The sequence below is a fragment of the Anopheles merus genome, chromosome 2R (genome assembly GCF_017562075.2).
Source record: "Anopheles merus strain MAF chromosome 2R, AmerM5.1, whole genome shotgun sequence".
NCBI lineage: Eukaryota > Metazoa > Arthropoda > Insecta > Diptera > Culicidae > Anopheles > Anopheles merus.
In genome coordinates this window covers 51,601,270-51,615,780 of record NC_054082.1, presented here as the reverse complement: position 1 = coordinate 51,615,780, position 14,511 = coordinate 51,601,270, and the positions used below count along the sequence as shown (strand labels likewise).

Sequence of the window (14,511 nt, the reverse complement as noted above, 5' to 3'; positions counted from 1 at the left end):
TCCCAGCGGGTTTCTGTTCAGCGATACTTAGAAAGAAGCGATTATGAATTGATTTTCTGACCGACAGAGCATGTCGAACTCGTGGCCGCAACCAAGAAGAAGGTGTTCGAATGTGTTCGGAGCCGCAGAATGCATCGTTGGTGGTTGGCTAAACCAGATGGAGAAGAAAGAATGATTCTTCGTTCTGGGGCCAAGCTCGTTCCCATTCCTAATTGTAAGTAGTTGATTTAACAATTTTACAATTTTAAGCCTATATTTTCCCAAAAAATGATTGCCAAACATTTTAGAACATTATTATTCTAATTTTATGACCAAGCTTCGTCATTATTAGCCTTTAGACAGCATTGAAATCTAATCAGATTTCAAACATTAACCAGATTATTTGTATCAGGGAAGGTGTTAGTGATTTACAGCGATGAGTGTGGCTACGCATGAGTCAAGAGATTTCAAATTACGATTCAGTTTACTCTTGCGATCGAAGTTGTTTGCTTTACACCACAACCTTGGGCGTTTGCCCATGCGGTGTTAAATTAATAACCAATTTTGTCGCGCCTTCGTTCCTCCTTTGCGAGTAATTGCAAAGCATCAGCATCCAAAGGGATGATTAATCTTCTCCATCGATCTTAGAAGCCATCCGAATGAGATCAAAAATAAATATACGAATGATTTAACTATTACGCATTTTCCTCCCTCGCGGCGTTTCGTTGGACAAATTCCAACAAAAAAAAAAAACGCACACACACACAAACATAGAGAAAATGCAATCTGCAAGCCGATGTTGTTTATAAGCATACAGCACGACCGTACCGGCCCACCTACAATCGGGTGTTATTTTTACCTACTGCACCACTGCCCTATTTAAGCGAACTGCCTCTCGAAAACGGAGACATGCCCTTTGAACGACCACTAAAACTGTCTCGCACACGCCGTGCAGGTTGGAAGTCGTCATGTCAGGTTTTTTTTTTTTAATTGGGAGACGTAAGAAAAACATCTCTCTTCAAGATTCTTGACCCGGAAACGACACAACTCTGTGATCAATCGGTCTTTGGAGACTCCGTAGCCGTTTGTAAACTGGCGATGTGCTTTGGATTTAACGGCGATCCATTTGGCCCATACACGTTGGGCCGGGCAATGATCGATTGTTTACAAGCATCTAACCCGACATGTTCGTGATGGATCGCTCCGGGAATGGTTTTCCAGCCTCTGTGGGTTAGAATCCAAGAAAGACAGACCAATTTCCCAATTGCTGTCTATTGCAGTGATGCAAACCTCGGTAAGATCGTACATTGTAAGATTTGTTCAGTTTTTTTTCTGTACGATCAATCTGTACAATGGCTGCTTGTTGGTTGCACTTTATTTTCCGTTGGCCAACCGTTTGTCCTGATCATTCAGCGGTTCCTTCTATTGCATGAGTTCAGCTTGCAGTACAGCAAGCACGTGATCGCCGGTACCGTTAACACTTGTGGCAGCACACACACACGCTTCATAAAGCATTCATGAAGGACACGCTCAAAACTGCTTAAATGTTCTTTTCCTGTTAATGAAAAGTGTCCCGTACGTGTGAGTGTGTTTATCTTCTAAATCCCAAAAGAGAGCAAAGCAAACCCCCGAGCTCTGCCGGTGGTAGTGGTATTGGTTGGTTGCGTTCCCTCTGGTAACGGCCGGGTTCATTTTGCTCCGGATTTCTCATGTCTTGCTCTTACGACACGACCACGTTCAACAGGAACGAATCATCCAAAAAACCCCCCCGCCCATAGAAGGTGTATGGTGCGTTTTTCCTATAAATAACCGTGCGCCTACGGTACCACTCAAGCCGGCGGGCGGGTTGGACCACAGTACACAATACCCCGAGCGCGGAGAAACGACCGTGTAAAAGCCACAGTCCAACGGATTCCTCAGCTCGTTAGAAAACGCATTAATGGTTGTGGTGCAACTCAATTTATAGCCAAAAAGAACCCCTTTTTACACACACATACACTCAGAACCTATCACTCCACATCCACAGGTGCTCCCACAATTCCGCTTTCGGAAAGGAGCATGAGGGAGTTGAAGCATGCAATTGATTGCCGTTTCGTGGAGGTAGCTAAATGCATCTCGACGAAAGGTTTCCGGAACATGGCTTGTGTAGCTGGAAATGGAACAAACGCATCTTGAATGGTTGGCTGCACCGTTAACAGGTCTGCCGGCAGGAAATGAAACAAGGAAGGTATGCCGGTGCATAAAAAGTATAGTATTGTTGCAGAGCGCAGTTGGTCGGGGATGATCTTCGCGATCCTTGCAAGATACAAAAACACGACAGCATGATGTGTGCGTATGGTGAGAAAATCCGCCATGAAGGTGCGTTTGTTTTCCCGCGGGGAGGAGAATGAAGTGCCCGAGGGTGGTCCGTGCCGCCGATACTACCGGCAAATTGTCTTCGAACTGTCGACGAAGTCAGCAGGCAATGTGATGTCTCGGACCCATGTGGCAAAAATAGATTTTCATTTCGGGGAGCAAAATTTATTCAGCATTCTCAGCGCGCGCGTACGTTTCTCAATTCGGTGCGCGGTAGGTTCTGGGGCATTGGGTAGTAGTAGTAGTAGTAGTAGTGTTTGTACTCCCGCTTTTGGCTCCCCGCCGGCGCCCGTTGCGTACCGGAGAGCGGAAATACCGCACCGCGGTAGAAGACACTCCGACGATCTGTGCAGTGCGATCGTACGCGGTGCGAAATCGGTCGGCTACAGGTGGCAGATACGCAGGCGCGTCCGACCGTTGGCTTCAAATATCGTGTCGGCAAGCAGCCGGGTCCGACGAAACGGCAAGAACCGATCCCGAACCAGTTGGCGGATATTTGTCGGTTTAGCTGGACGTTTCTGTACGCACGGTGTACCGGTGTGTCGTGTGATAGTTCACTAAGGGGGGTAAAGGTGAAAATTCCATACTTGAAGCTAAGACGGTCCCTGGAGTAGGACGACAAGAAGAAAAAAAACCGTTGCGATCAGCGTATTAGTTATCGCTAGATCGTCCCAAAATATTGATCTTGATCCTCGTATCCGCATGCGAGAGCTAAAGTGAGCCCCACAGTGCAGGCGGAAGGAATTTCGGTCTGCGGTGGATTTTCGCCAATTTCGTTGCGTGTTGCGGCAGTGAGTGGTCGCTAAAGAATTTCGCTACGCCACGCTGCCTTCCCATTTCCCAAAAGGGCGGACATCAGAGGGAGCCGGTTTGGTGCGGGACGGTGTTGAGCGTGGTATAATTAATCGTAGCATTTGAAATACTTGTGCGCTTTTGCTTCGTGAATTCTAGTGCTTTCGTGTCGCGCCGTGGGTTGCCACGTCGGTTGTGTGTGCGTGTGCGTGTGTTTAGGCGTGTTAAGTGACTTTAATCGAAACCGAAACCGGGTGCCGGGTGCGTGCGGCTTCAACTTCAACACAAAACGGCAGACAAAATGTCGGACCTGGACGATATGAGCAACTTCGATGCGTGGTTGGAGAAGGACTTTCTCAGCAAAATCAACCGCCTCGAGACGGAGCTCGAGGATCTGAAGGATAAGAAAAACAATCTCGACAAGGATCTGAAGAAAAAGACGATCGAGTGTGATATCCTGCGGGCGAAGGTCGGGAAGCTCGAGCAGGTGCCCTCGAACAATGCGGCCTCTAACGAAAAGATCGAAATCCTCGAGAAGGAGCTGAAGCGCAAGACGATGGAGCTGGACATACTGCGCTCGAAGCTGTCGCAGGCCGAAACGAACCCACAGGCCTCGCTCGACCTGACCGAGCGTGTGAAGCAGCTCGAGAAGGAGCTGAAGAAGCGCATCATCGAGAACGGTATACTGCGGGGCAAGCTGACGGAGGTCGAGAGTGAGCCGCAGACACCGGAAGCGCAGGAGAAGCTCGACGAGCTGGTGCGCGGCCTGCAGCGCACCGAGAGTGTGGTGCTGCGCGAGAAGGTGAAGGAGCTGGAGGGTGACTCGGAAGCGTCCGAGCGCAACGGTGAGCTGGAGCGCGAGCTGAAGAAGAAGAACATTGAGAGCGATATACTGCGCTCGAAGCTGAAGCAGTTCGAAAACACGCCCTCGAACGCACAGGAAGCCAACGAGCGGATGCGCGATCTGGAGAAGCAGGTCAAGAAGTACCAGATCGAGGCGGACATTCTGCGGGCGAAGGTGAGCCAGCTGGAGAGCGATGCGGCGACGCGTGAGGACGAAGAATCGACCGAGCGGATCGAGGAGCTGGAGAAGGGGCTGAAGAAAAGCACCACCGAGGGCAACATGCTGCGGGCAAAGATGCAAATGTTTGAGAAGGAGTCGACGGCAACGCAGGACTCGAACAGCGAGCAGATCGAGGAGCTGCGCAAGGGGCTGAAGAAGAGCACGACCGAGAGCCAAATACTGCGCTCGAAGCTGACCGAGATGGAGAGCAAACAGGTGCACAGCGGGGCGAGCAGCTACAAGATCGAAACGCTCGAGCAGGAGCTCAAGAAGAAAAACATCGAGAACGACATCCTGCGGTCGAAGGTGGAGCAGCTGGAGCGCGTACCGCTGGCGGACAGCCCGGCCAACGAGAAGATCGAGGAGCTGCAGAAGGAAATCCGCAATCTGAAGATCCAGAACGACATTCTCAAATCGAAGCTGAACCAGGCGGAGGACGAACCGACCACCACGCAGGAATCGACCGATCGCATCAGCGAGCTGGAGAACGAGCTGAAGAAGCGCATGATCGAGAGCGACATCCTGCGGGCGAAGGTGACTCAACTGGAGTGCGAGCTGTCTCCGACCAAGAACTCGAACGAGCGGATAGAGGATCTGGAGAGCGAGCTGAAGAAGAAGACGCTCGAGAACGACATCCTCAAGTCGAAGGTGAGCCAGCTGGAGGGCGAAGTGATTGCGCACTCCGGTGGCAGCAAGGCGGACCCGAACGAGATCAAGAAGCTGAAGGAAAAGCACGAGGAGGTGATGAACAAGGCTAAGGAGCTGTTGTTCGAGCGCACCAAGACGGTCAAGACGCAGGACATGCAGATCCGGGCGCTGCAGAATCAGATAGAAAACATCAAGGAGGTGGTGGCAGTCACCAAGGACATGCTGAACATCCGGAACATGGAGCACGAGCAGCTGCAGACGCGGTTCGAGAACATTGACTGCAAGATGAAGGCAGAGCGGGAGCGGCAGACGCTGCTCGAGAAGAAGCTGAGCGTCTCGCAAAAGATGTACAATGATCTGCGGGAAGAGTACACGACACAGCTCGAGCTCTTCAAGGTTAGTTAGGCGTTCTGCGCAAGGCTGCAATGTTTGCGATATTTATACCAGTCGCCAGTTAGTAGTGCGCTGCTGTGGCCGCCGCGGCGCTGAATCATACTGTGGCCGCATATAACGCTGCATACTTGCCACCCCCTGTTGCACTTGTGTTTTTTCTTCTATACTTTCTCTCTCTCTCTCTCTCTCTCTCTCTCTCTCTCTCTCTCTCTCTCTCTCTCTCTCTCTATTTTCGTAAGCAAAATTTTCCACTCATTCTTTTCACATCACGCAATGCCTTAGTAGTACTAGCAGCACTAATACTAATACTACACACCATTACAACAATCACTACACCATCTCTACCCAAACGGCACACAAGACGCTGCAGTTCATACGCACGCGTGCGCGGTGCATCTTTTAGGAGGAAATTCAATTTTGGTTAATGCACTTCAGGTGTGGAATGCAACTGAAGTGTGTGTATTTTACGCCATTTTTTCAGTACCGTATCGAATGCTTTCTTTGGCATATTGCCGGTGTCTGCGTCATCCTTTAATTTTGAACTGTTAAAATGCTGAGAGCGATCAACGATCTTGCTTTAAGAATAGTCACTAATTTGATTGATATTTTGTATACTGTCTCGGAAAAGCACATTAAGTTTAATGCAAATTTATACATATATGTTATTTAAAAAAAGTCAAAAACCCTATTGTTTGTCTCCTGCTTCTTCTTCTATTTGGCGGACATGCCGCCGGCCTATATAGGCGGCATTCGAGAATTAATTCATTACCACACGCAGCCGGATAAAATCAAGTCCTTGTTACGGCGAGACGGTCCATTCTAGGCTTGAACCCATGAGACGGGGATGTTATTGAGTCGTTCGAGTTGAGGACTGTACCACGGGACACGCCCCTGTTATTTGTACACTGTTGTAAATGACATGTTGTAAATTTATTTGTTCATTATTGTGCTATTTATTGAGTTCGTTTCATTATGTGTGTATTGCATTAGTGTATCTCTTGTCCATCTTGTTGCTCTATTTATCGTTTAAGGTTTCCCAATCTATGTAGAAAAGAGGGGTTTGGGTTACATACCGTCGATTCATTGTTGTACCATAATCATTCACACATGATTCATCAAATTATAACTAAACGAAACATAACAGATAAAGCATTAGAAAATACGCTTGCTTCCGTCTATCGTAGCACGGAATCGTAGTCCTTCCTTTTCAAGCTATTACCCACACAGTTGTTCATGTAGCATTTACGAACTTTATATTTGATAATAATTTAAAAAGAATCTGATCCAAAAACCCAAAATTATTACGACCAAAGCCAAATGCCAACAGCGAATGAAACTCGAAACCCCGAATGGAAAAAAACATACCCGCTTTTTTAAGAAGATCACACACTCTCTGTTAAATGTCTTTCTATTTATCCTTCTTTTTCTTCACACTTTTCAGAAAACGGCGGATCGAGCTGGGATTGATTTTCCATGCTTGAAAAAAACTGCACATACAAAGAAATGATTCAAACCACTGACCAAACTATATCGACGGACGTGTGTGTGTGTGTGTCTTTCTCTCTATTATCACCCGTGCGCCCACTAAATCATTCTTGCACTACTCGCTTACGTTCTTAATATCTTATTATATAGTTTTAGTACAATATCTTACGATAACAACACTCCACACACGCAAAGAAAGTGAGGTAATGTGGCTGTTCAAATGCGCGTTCCGCAAGTTCCGCATCCGGATTCATTGCATCCCACCACCACCACCACCACCACCACCACCACCACCACCACCATTTTATTCCGTTCCTTTTCTGTTAGTTGTGTCCCAGTCGCAGTTTCGATCCTTGACCGTAGTTTGCACTGCAGTTGTGTTCGTGCTGTTGTATAAAGTGTGATGAAGACTCTCGGCAACAGTAGTACCAGCTGTAGTAGTAGTAGTAGTAGTAGTAGTAGTAGTAGTAGTAGTAGTAGTAGTAGTAGTAGTAGTAGTAGTACCAGTAGTTGTAGTACATATTGTATGATTATTGTCCACGTGGTGTGTACTGTTTGGGATTGTAAATCTGTCCGATCGTCCGATTTCTGTGTGCTTGTGTCGTATTGTGTCATATGGCTTTACGTGTCCCGTTCTTTTTTCTTTTCTTCTTCTTCTTCATTCTTCCCCATATCTCATCGATCATGTTTCTAATGACCAAATCTTCTCAAACAAACTTTCATTCAAAGGATTCTTCTTCATCAAATTCCAGGAAATCCAGAAAAATTACGCCGAAAAGATCGAACTCATCAAGGAGGAAATCGAATCCGTCCGGAATGGTGCCAAAAATTGATACATCCTCCTCCTCCTACCGGCAGGACCAGCAGCTGCCGACCGTCACCGTGGAAGATCACTTGCGGAGCGAGCTGGAAGGGCGATCGTGCTGCTGCACTGTGCAATAGCAACAGCAACAACAAACTTCCTTCCCCTACCATTTTTCTTCCCTTTCTGTGCCGGGTTAGCGACGATGCCACTTGTACTATCGCACAACCGTTTTTGTTGCCAACATGCCCACATGGTCAACCGCCCAACCGAGCGTTTGTGTAGCTCCATTTTTCCTCTCTATTTTATTCCTGTTCTCCCAACCGGTCTCCCCCAAAACAAACTGTATTTACTGCAGAGTTGTACTTTGCTAGGTACTTCAAGGTTAATAGGCCAGAAAATAAGTTAACTTACTATATAAACGAATGAAAAATAAATAAAAATAACTTTTACACCTTTTCTGACATTTCCCACCGTTCGGAGGGAAAGAAATCTAACACAGATTTTGTAATAAAACAAACAGGACCGCTACCGTAACTAGTTTATTTACCACACCGTCCTAATGGCAACCGATTATAGGGAAGGTGCCGGAACGTACTTCCAGCTATTGCCACCCTCACTGTCCACGCACTCGAGCAGTTTGCCTTCGACGGTCAGCTTCTTCAGGTGATGATTTACATTGTACGCCGCCGCAGCCCACAGCTGTTCCGGCGTTTCCTTGTACACCGTTCGCACAATGTCCATCTCGTTGTACTGCTTGTCCGGATTGGCCTCGAACACGGCGAAGATTTGCTTCTCGCGATGATTTCGATGATTGATGTATTCCGTCACACGTTCGGCTGGATCCTGCAAAAATCGATCAGAAAGGCATTAGAGCCTGGACCTACAGCGAATCGTGTCACCGATCGATTTCAGCACTGCGAAACCTACATTAATGATGTTACCATGCCCTGGATATATAACGGTGGGGTTAGCGTTCAAAATCGTTTCGAGACTTTTCATGTACAGGTACAGATCCTCGAACACCGTGGTGCCCTCTCCCAGGATGCAATCGGCGCTAAATAGCGAGTTGTCCTCCTGCAGCACCAGCACAACATGATCCGTCGTGTGGCCCGGTGTGTGGATCACCTTCAGCGTTGCACCCTCGGTCGTGAATATTTGTCCATCTTTTAGCTCCTTCAGCGTTGTATGCTTTACCTCCGGTTCTGGAGCATCCGTGCGAGGAAATTTCCAAACGTTGCATGTATCTATAAATAATTGTGGGCTTGTAAGAGAAACTTGTTTGTACTGCGCCTCGGGCCGCGTTTACCTTTATTGTCGATCACTTCCAATATATCATCTACCCCGCCCACATGGTCGTGGTGCCAGTGCGAGATGATAATGTCGTTGATCAGGACTCGTTCGTCCATCAACACTTTTTGCAGATGGCCAATGTATTCCTTCACGTTCGCGTCCCCAGTGTCCAGCAGAATACGCCTATGGTGTATGGAAAAGTGATGCCACGATAAGAACGTTGTTACGAGAGCTGCCAGAGAACTGCGTAATTACCTTTTGCCACTGCCGATGAGATATGTATTTGTCCCTTGCAGCGTCATTGGGCTGGGATTGCAGCCCAGAATACGGATAAGCCGGGAAGAAATTCTACTCACCGCCGGTATTGTTGCCATGGTGCCAGTAAAAATGAACGGATGAACGGATGCACGGTTTGCGTAGCGTGTGCGGTTAAAATAATCGTTTTCTACTCTTGATCATCGGTGTTTCCGGCGCAAGTCCTTCCTCGCCGGGCGGTCTGGTGATGAAGATTTCCGAAACAAACTCTTCCGAATCACACTCACTTCCACCGTGGTTGTGTTCCTCCTGTTCGTCGTCGTTCGCCGCTGCAGTGACGGAATCTGCTTGCGATACGTCCGGTTCGGGCACGGGGAGCAGGTGTGCAGGGAATCCTATTGTTATGTTCTCTAGCTCGATCGGGGGCACCTTTACGCCTTGCTTATGGTACAGCTTGATGAGAGAATCGTAAATTTCGTCGGCCGCTTTATCGGCCACTGTCAACAGTGAGAAAAGTGAGTGCGTTTGTTCGGCCAAGCTGTCACAGTCCGCCGTACAATCACGCAACTCGGCCCTGGCGGCCGTTATCGCTTCCCGCACCGTGTGCTGCCTCAGCTCGTCCTTTTCCACGTACCCGATGGCGAAAGTGGTGCACTGTTTGCGCAGTGTTTTGAGCTTGGTGTCGATTTCCACTGCCTGGTCCTTTAATGCGTTAAACATGATTCGTTGGTGGCGTTTTGCGCACTGTTTATCGAAATATATTGAAGCGCTGGCAGTTGTTGTTTGGATTTTAGTTTTGACAAGCAGCACGTGCAGTGCTGCCAGCCTTGGGTTCGGATTTTAAACAGATCATCGTTTGAAGAGGGAATATTTTTATTTACACACTTTCAATAGGAAAAAATATGATTATATTTTGGTGAGCGAACCAGACTGTAATTTCATTGGTATGTTATGTGATTTTATTCACCCAAACTGGATAAAAAAAAACGGACACGAATAATCGAGCATCGCCCGATGCTGAGCCAGAGGTCAACATGACATACGTGCCGCGGTTCTGTCAGCAAAAATAACGCGTGTCGAAATCCACAAAAAATCGAGCTCCGGCACTCGTCTTCGGTGTGGAATTTATTGATTTTTCCCCTTTTGCGCTTCGCACTAGTCGTCGTTGCAGCGATTCTTGTTCGTTTGTGAATAAGATCTGTTTTCGTGGCATCGTACCGTGGTAAGTAAATCATGCACATCGTCACATCGATTCATCGCCCCCCGAAATGCGTATGGGCGAATGTGTGGTTAGAAAGTGGAACCGCCAGCGAATTGTTGCACAAATTCTGCACGTTTTCTACCACAAGGACTGGCTAGAGGTCAGCAAAGCCCACCGGGGAAGGGGTACCGAACCGCAGGGCTTCGACACGTGCTGGTCCCGTATCTAGCGCTGGTAGTAACCATTCTTCATTTTGCTTTTCGCTTCCGACAGAGAGACTATTAATAAAAGCGCAAAATGGCTGCTGCAGCAATGGCACACGAGAAACTGTGGACGGAGAAATCCACGATGAACGCGGCTGAAAAGGCGTACCACGAGTACATGTCCAAGGTAGGTAAAACGGTTCGCGTAAAGTGTTTGGTTTTCCGCAGGATTTGATAACGTTCTAGTGCTGAGCAGCACACTTGTGCCCCGAAAGCGAAACACTCGGTAACAATTGTCGCGTTTGTCGTTCATTGCCAATATTTTAAACCACTAACCCACCCACCCCTAAAATTGTATGCAAGCTTTCCGCTGCGGGGAAGATGGAGTCGTCCGATGGAGTGGCGGCAGGATCAAAAATAGAACAACCGAAAAAGGGAGGAAACGCTGCCGCACCGCAACAGTCACAGCAGCAGCAGCGGCAACAGCAGCAACAGCAGCAAGGTCAGCCGAGAAAGATGGACGCTGCGTCGGTCGAATCTTCACCGCCACCGGCGGCGGCAGCAGATGCGCCGAAATCGAAAAAGGACAAAAAGAAGAAGAACAAGGGCAAGAAAGAAAGTACCCCAACCGATACCGAGTCTTCCGAGAAGGCAGCTAGCACGGAAGCAGTACCAGAGCCCCAACCACCCGTCGCCGAACCGGCCGAGGTGCAGAAGGAAACGGGCAAGAAGAAGTCGAAGAAATCCAAGAAGTCCAAGTCGCAGGAAGATCCATCGTCGGTGCAAGACAACGATAATAAGTATCAGGAGACTGTGCAGCAGCAGAACGCCAAGAACCAGAAGGAGAAGGAGAATCTGGCCCATAAGCTGTGCGATAACATAACGGAGGAATTGAACAAGGTGGTTCTGCGGCGTGTGTTGCGTGGTCTTTGTGTTTTGCCCCAGACTGGACATTGGTCGAGTGTTGGGCTGGTTTTGTTTTTTTGGTTCTTTTTTGTGGCTGGCCAATTGTGCTTCGGTTCTACCTATGCTTGTTTCGTTAATTTCGATTTGATCTTCAGTTTTCTTTGCTAGTCTTGTCTTAGTAGATTTTGACCATCTTTGTACATATGTTGTTTCCCTGGTGTGATTTATGAATCCGTTGGGTTTTTTTTTGTCGAGACCGACGGGGGTGAACAAACCCCGTTATAAGCCGCTGATGAAACGGCTGGGCTGTGGACAGTTTGTTTTTCGTTCTTTCTCTCTTTCTTTCGTTTTCTAGTTAGTATATAGTTAGCACCATAAAATGGATTTTGTGTTGTTTCAGCACCTTTGTTTTAATTATCACGCTTGATTTTTTTTAGGATTTGTCCCGTTGGCTTGTACTCATTACCGTTATCTCATTGTTTTGCAGATCAACTCCGTTCCATCTCAGTGCACTTTGGCATCGGAAATTTCGAAAGCCCGGCAACACATCAAAAATTCCCTCGAACGGGTAAGTGTAAACATGCGAACGTAGTATAGTAATTTCCTACATAAATTCTACTACAATATCCGAATGCATATCTCCCTTCAGATGGATGGTATTGCCGCATTGGCAGCTAGCCCCGGAGCCGAGTTGCTGGATCGTTTGTCCTCGGTGGAGAAGGAAAACGAGAAGCTTCGCTCGATTATTGATGGACTGAACAACCTTGTGATTGACCTGCACGAGCGCGTTCGATCGCTCGAATCGGGCAGTGGCAAATCGGCCGCCCCCGCCAAACCCGCTGCCGCCGCGCCCAAGCCTGCCGCCCCCGCCAAGAAGGCCGAAGCGGAGGACGACGACGATGATGTCGATCTGTTCGGTTCGGAGGATGAGGATGAGGACAAGGCGGCAGCCGAGTTGCGCGAAAAGCGTCTGGCTGAGTACGCGGCGAAGAAGTCGAAGAAGCCGGCCCTGATCGCTAAGTCGAACGTTATCCTCGACATCAAGCCGTGGGACGATGAAACCGACATGAAGGTGATGGAGCAGGAGGTGCGAAAAATCAGCGCCGATGGACTGTTGCTCGGTGCGGCCAAGCTGGTGCCGCTGGCGTACGGCATCCACAAGCTGCAGATGTCGTGCGTTATCGAGGACGACAAGATTTCCGTCGACTGGCTGCAGGAGGAGATCGAAAAGATTGAGGATTACGTGCAAAGTGTGGATATTGCTGCATTCAACAAAATTTAAAGTGTGTGTGTGTGTGTGTGTATAACTTCCAGCAGTACCTTCCCGGGGGATTATCCGGCAACACATTTTTAATCGATTTTATCACATAAATAACTCAAGACACGACAGTAAAAACTCGGAGGAGGAGATGAGATGATGAAAGGCGGGATAATCGAACAAAGAACGCTGGTCGCCATCTTTCTACCTTAGTGACGGTTGCTTCTTTCAAATTGAAAGTACATTAATGAAATATTCTATCCTATTGCATCTGTGTAAATCTGAGTTTGATGAAGTAAACACACATACCTTTTCCACATCTACGTAGACGCATTTAGGTGTTTATAAATGAATGTATGCGAAACAAAAGTAATGCTTAAAACATGGTCGTAAATAAAACCAGGCTCTGGAAACGGTACTGCCTTTCAAAAACAAAAACAAAATACTTGAACCAACTAAATGCTCGATGAAAAAGAGAAAATGTTATGAATATTATTTTTGGAGGAATGCTTGTGTTTTTATTTCGATTTTCAGAGACAGTTTCATATTAACACACTTTTCCTTTTTGCTTAAATTGGCTCAGCTCAGAACAAAACGGTGGCACAAAAGGCATCAAACTGCATCTAACTGTCAACTCAAAACTATCTCCCTGCAGATGACAGCGGTTTGTTTACGGAAAAGCCGTGTTTACGAACTGCGATGCTGCTTTCTTCTTCTGCCCTACCTGTTTGCTTCCTAGAACTGACAGCTACACTGCACAGTTTTTTCGTACCCTGCTGGAGAATCCTCGCATCGCATTAGAGCTAAACGTATCGAAAGAATACGCACCGAACTGCGCCTCGCCGAGCCCTAGTGGATTGCGGATTTGCGGTCGCTTGCAGAGCGCCGATAAAATGTCCTCCGGACGGAAGTGTAATAATTGTGGAAGTGCCGACATCGAGGTCGACAATGCACGGGGCGACGCCGTGTGCACGAACTGTGGGTCGGTGCTGGAGGACAACATCATCGTATCGGAGGTGCAGTTCGAGGAGAATGCACACGGTGCAGCAAGCGCGGTCGGCCAGTTCGTGGCGTCCGATTCGCGCGGCGGTGCAACGCAGTATGGAAAGTTTCAGGTCAGCACTGGAACCGAATCGCGCGAGGTTACGCTGCGTAAGGCTCGCCAAGGTATTACGCACCTGTGCAGCCAGCTGCGATTGAACAACCATTGTATCGAAACGGCCTGCAACTTCTTCAAGATGGCCCTGATACGCAATCTGACTCGTGGCCGGCGCAATACGCACATCTATGCGGCCTGCGTTTACATCACGTGCCGTACGGAGGGAACGTCTCGTAAGTAGTGTGCAAGAGTTGTTTGCAGCAGGGACAGAGACTAATCAACGGATTACCTTTCTATGCACACTGTAGATTTGCTGATCGACATAAGCGATGTGTTGCAGATTTGCTGCTACGAGCTTGGCAGAACTTACCTCAAACTTTCTCAATCGCTTTGCCTCAATATTCCATCCATCGGTGAGTACATTAATGGTCGATTATTAAATTATTTACGCTTCATTGATGGGAATTGTTTTTCGGTTGATGTGGTGATTGGGACAATTCAGTCGTTCGATAGTAGAAGCGCTGAGGGCGACAGCCGTGATATTGTTTTCCTATCAAATGCTTAAAGGCATGTTAGAACCTCGATAAACCTATGGAAGATCAGCGCGACCGCTGTGAAAAAAGCAATAACAATGAAAAAAGAGTTTCTTATCACCCGATCGGAAAGATCTGTTAGTTATGATATACAGGAGAAAGGGTCCCCATGGGTTCCAATTGCTCCCTTGCAAAGAGTATATTTTCAAAGAGAGATCTTTCTCATGTTCCAACACGTACCCCTAA

General features: G+C 47.8%; 4 protein-coding genes across 9 annotated transcripts in view; 3 read left to right on the top strand and 1 right to left on the bottom strand.

The window, feature by feature from the left end:
* The first annotated feature begins 2,821 nt into the window (after window positions 1-2,821).
* LOC121589117 (restin homolog) lies at window positions 2,822-7,969 on the top strand. 4 transcript variants are annotated; one of them, XM_041907779.1, is made up of 3 exons: window positions 2,822-5,233; window positions 6,672-6,777; window positions 7,468-7,538. In XM_041907779.1, the coding sequence occupies exons 1-2, from the start codon at window positions 3,428-3,430 to the stop codon at window positions 6,735-6,737; spliced, it is 1,872 nt and encodes a 623-aa protein (XP_041763713.1). In that variant the 5' UTR covers window positions 2,822-3,427; the 3' UTR covers window positions 6,738-6,777; window positions 7,468-7,538. The 4 variants fall into 4 exon arrangements, with proteins under 4 accessions (XP_041763713.1, XP_041763711.1, XP_041763714.1 ...); XM_041907777.1 differs by lacking the exon at window positions 6,672-6,777 and having other exon boundaries at window positions 7,445-7,969; XM_041907780.1 differs by lacking the exons at window positions 6,672-6,777; window positions 7,468-7,538 and adding an exon at window positions 5,513-6,615.
* Window positions 7,970-8,020: 51 nt separating this feature from the next.
* Window positions 8,021-9,184, bottom strand: LOC121589120 (beta-lactamase-like protein 2 homolog). The gene is made up of 4 exons (XM_041907783.1): window positions 9,066-9,184; window positions 8,827-8,993; window positions 8,448-8,764; window positions 8,021-8,363 (listed from the first exon to the last, which is right to left on the bottom strand). The coding sequence occupies exons 1-4, from the start codon at window positions 9,182-9,184 to the stop codon at window positions 8,091-8,093; spliced, it is 876 nt and encodes a 291-aa protein (XP_041763717.1). The 3' UTR covers window positions 8,021-8,090.
* A 908-nt stretch (window positions 9,185-10,092) lies between these two features.
* LOC121589118 (probable elongation factor 1-delta) lies at window positions 10,093-13,071 on the top strand. 2 transcript variants are annotated; one of them, XM_041907781.1, is made up of 5 exons: window positions 10,093-10,287; window positions 10,540-10,656; window positions 10,833-11,369; window positions 11,863-11,943; window positions 12,025-13,071. In XM_041907781.1, exons 2-5 carry the CDS (start codon window positions 10,564-10,566, stop codon window positions 12,655-12,657), a joined length of 1,344 nt encoding a protein of 447 aa, XP_041763715.1. In that variant the 5' UTR covers window positions 10,093-10,287; window positions 10,540-10,563; the 3' UTR covers window positions 12,658-13,071. The 2 variants fall into 2 exon arrangements, with proteins under 2 accessions (XP_041763715.1, XP_041763716.1); XM_041907782.1 differs by lacking the exon at window positions 10,833-11,369 and having other exon boundaries at window positions 10,096-10,287.
* Window positions 13,072-13,199: 128 nt separating this feature from the next.
* The window catches only part of LOC121589116 (transcription factor IIIB 90 kDa subunit), a 28,167-nt gene continuing 26,855 nt past the window's right edge, over window positions 13,200-14,511 (top strand). For both annotated transcript variants that reach the window (XM_041907776.1, XM_041907775.1), the window contains exons 1-2: window positions 13,200-13,965; window positions 14,041-14,145. In XM_041907776.1, coding sequence (XP_041763710.1) covers window positions 13,527-13,965; window positions 14,041-14,145 — 544 coding nt within the window. In that variant the 5' untranslated portion in view covers window positions 13,200-13,526. The remainder of the gene's footprint in view (window positions 13,966-14,040; window positions 14,146-14,511) is intronic.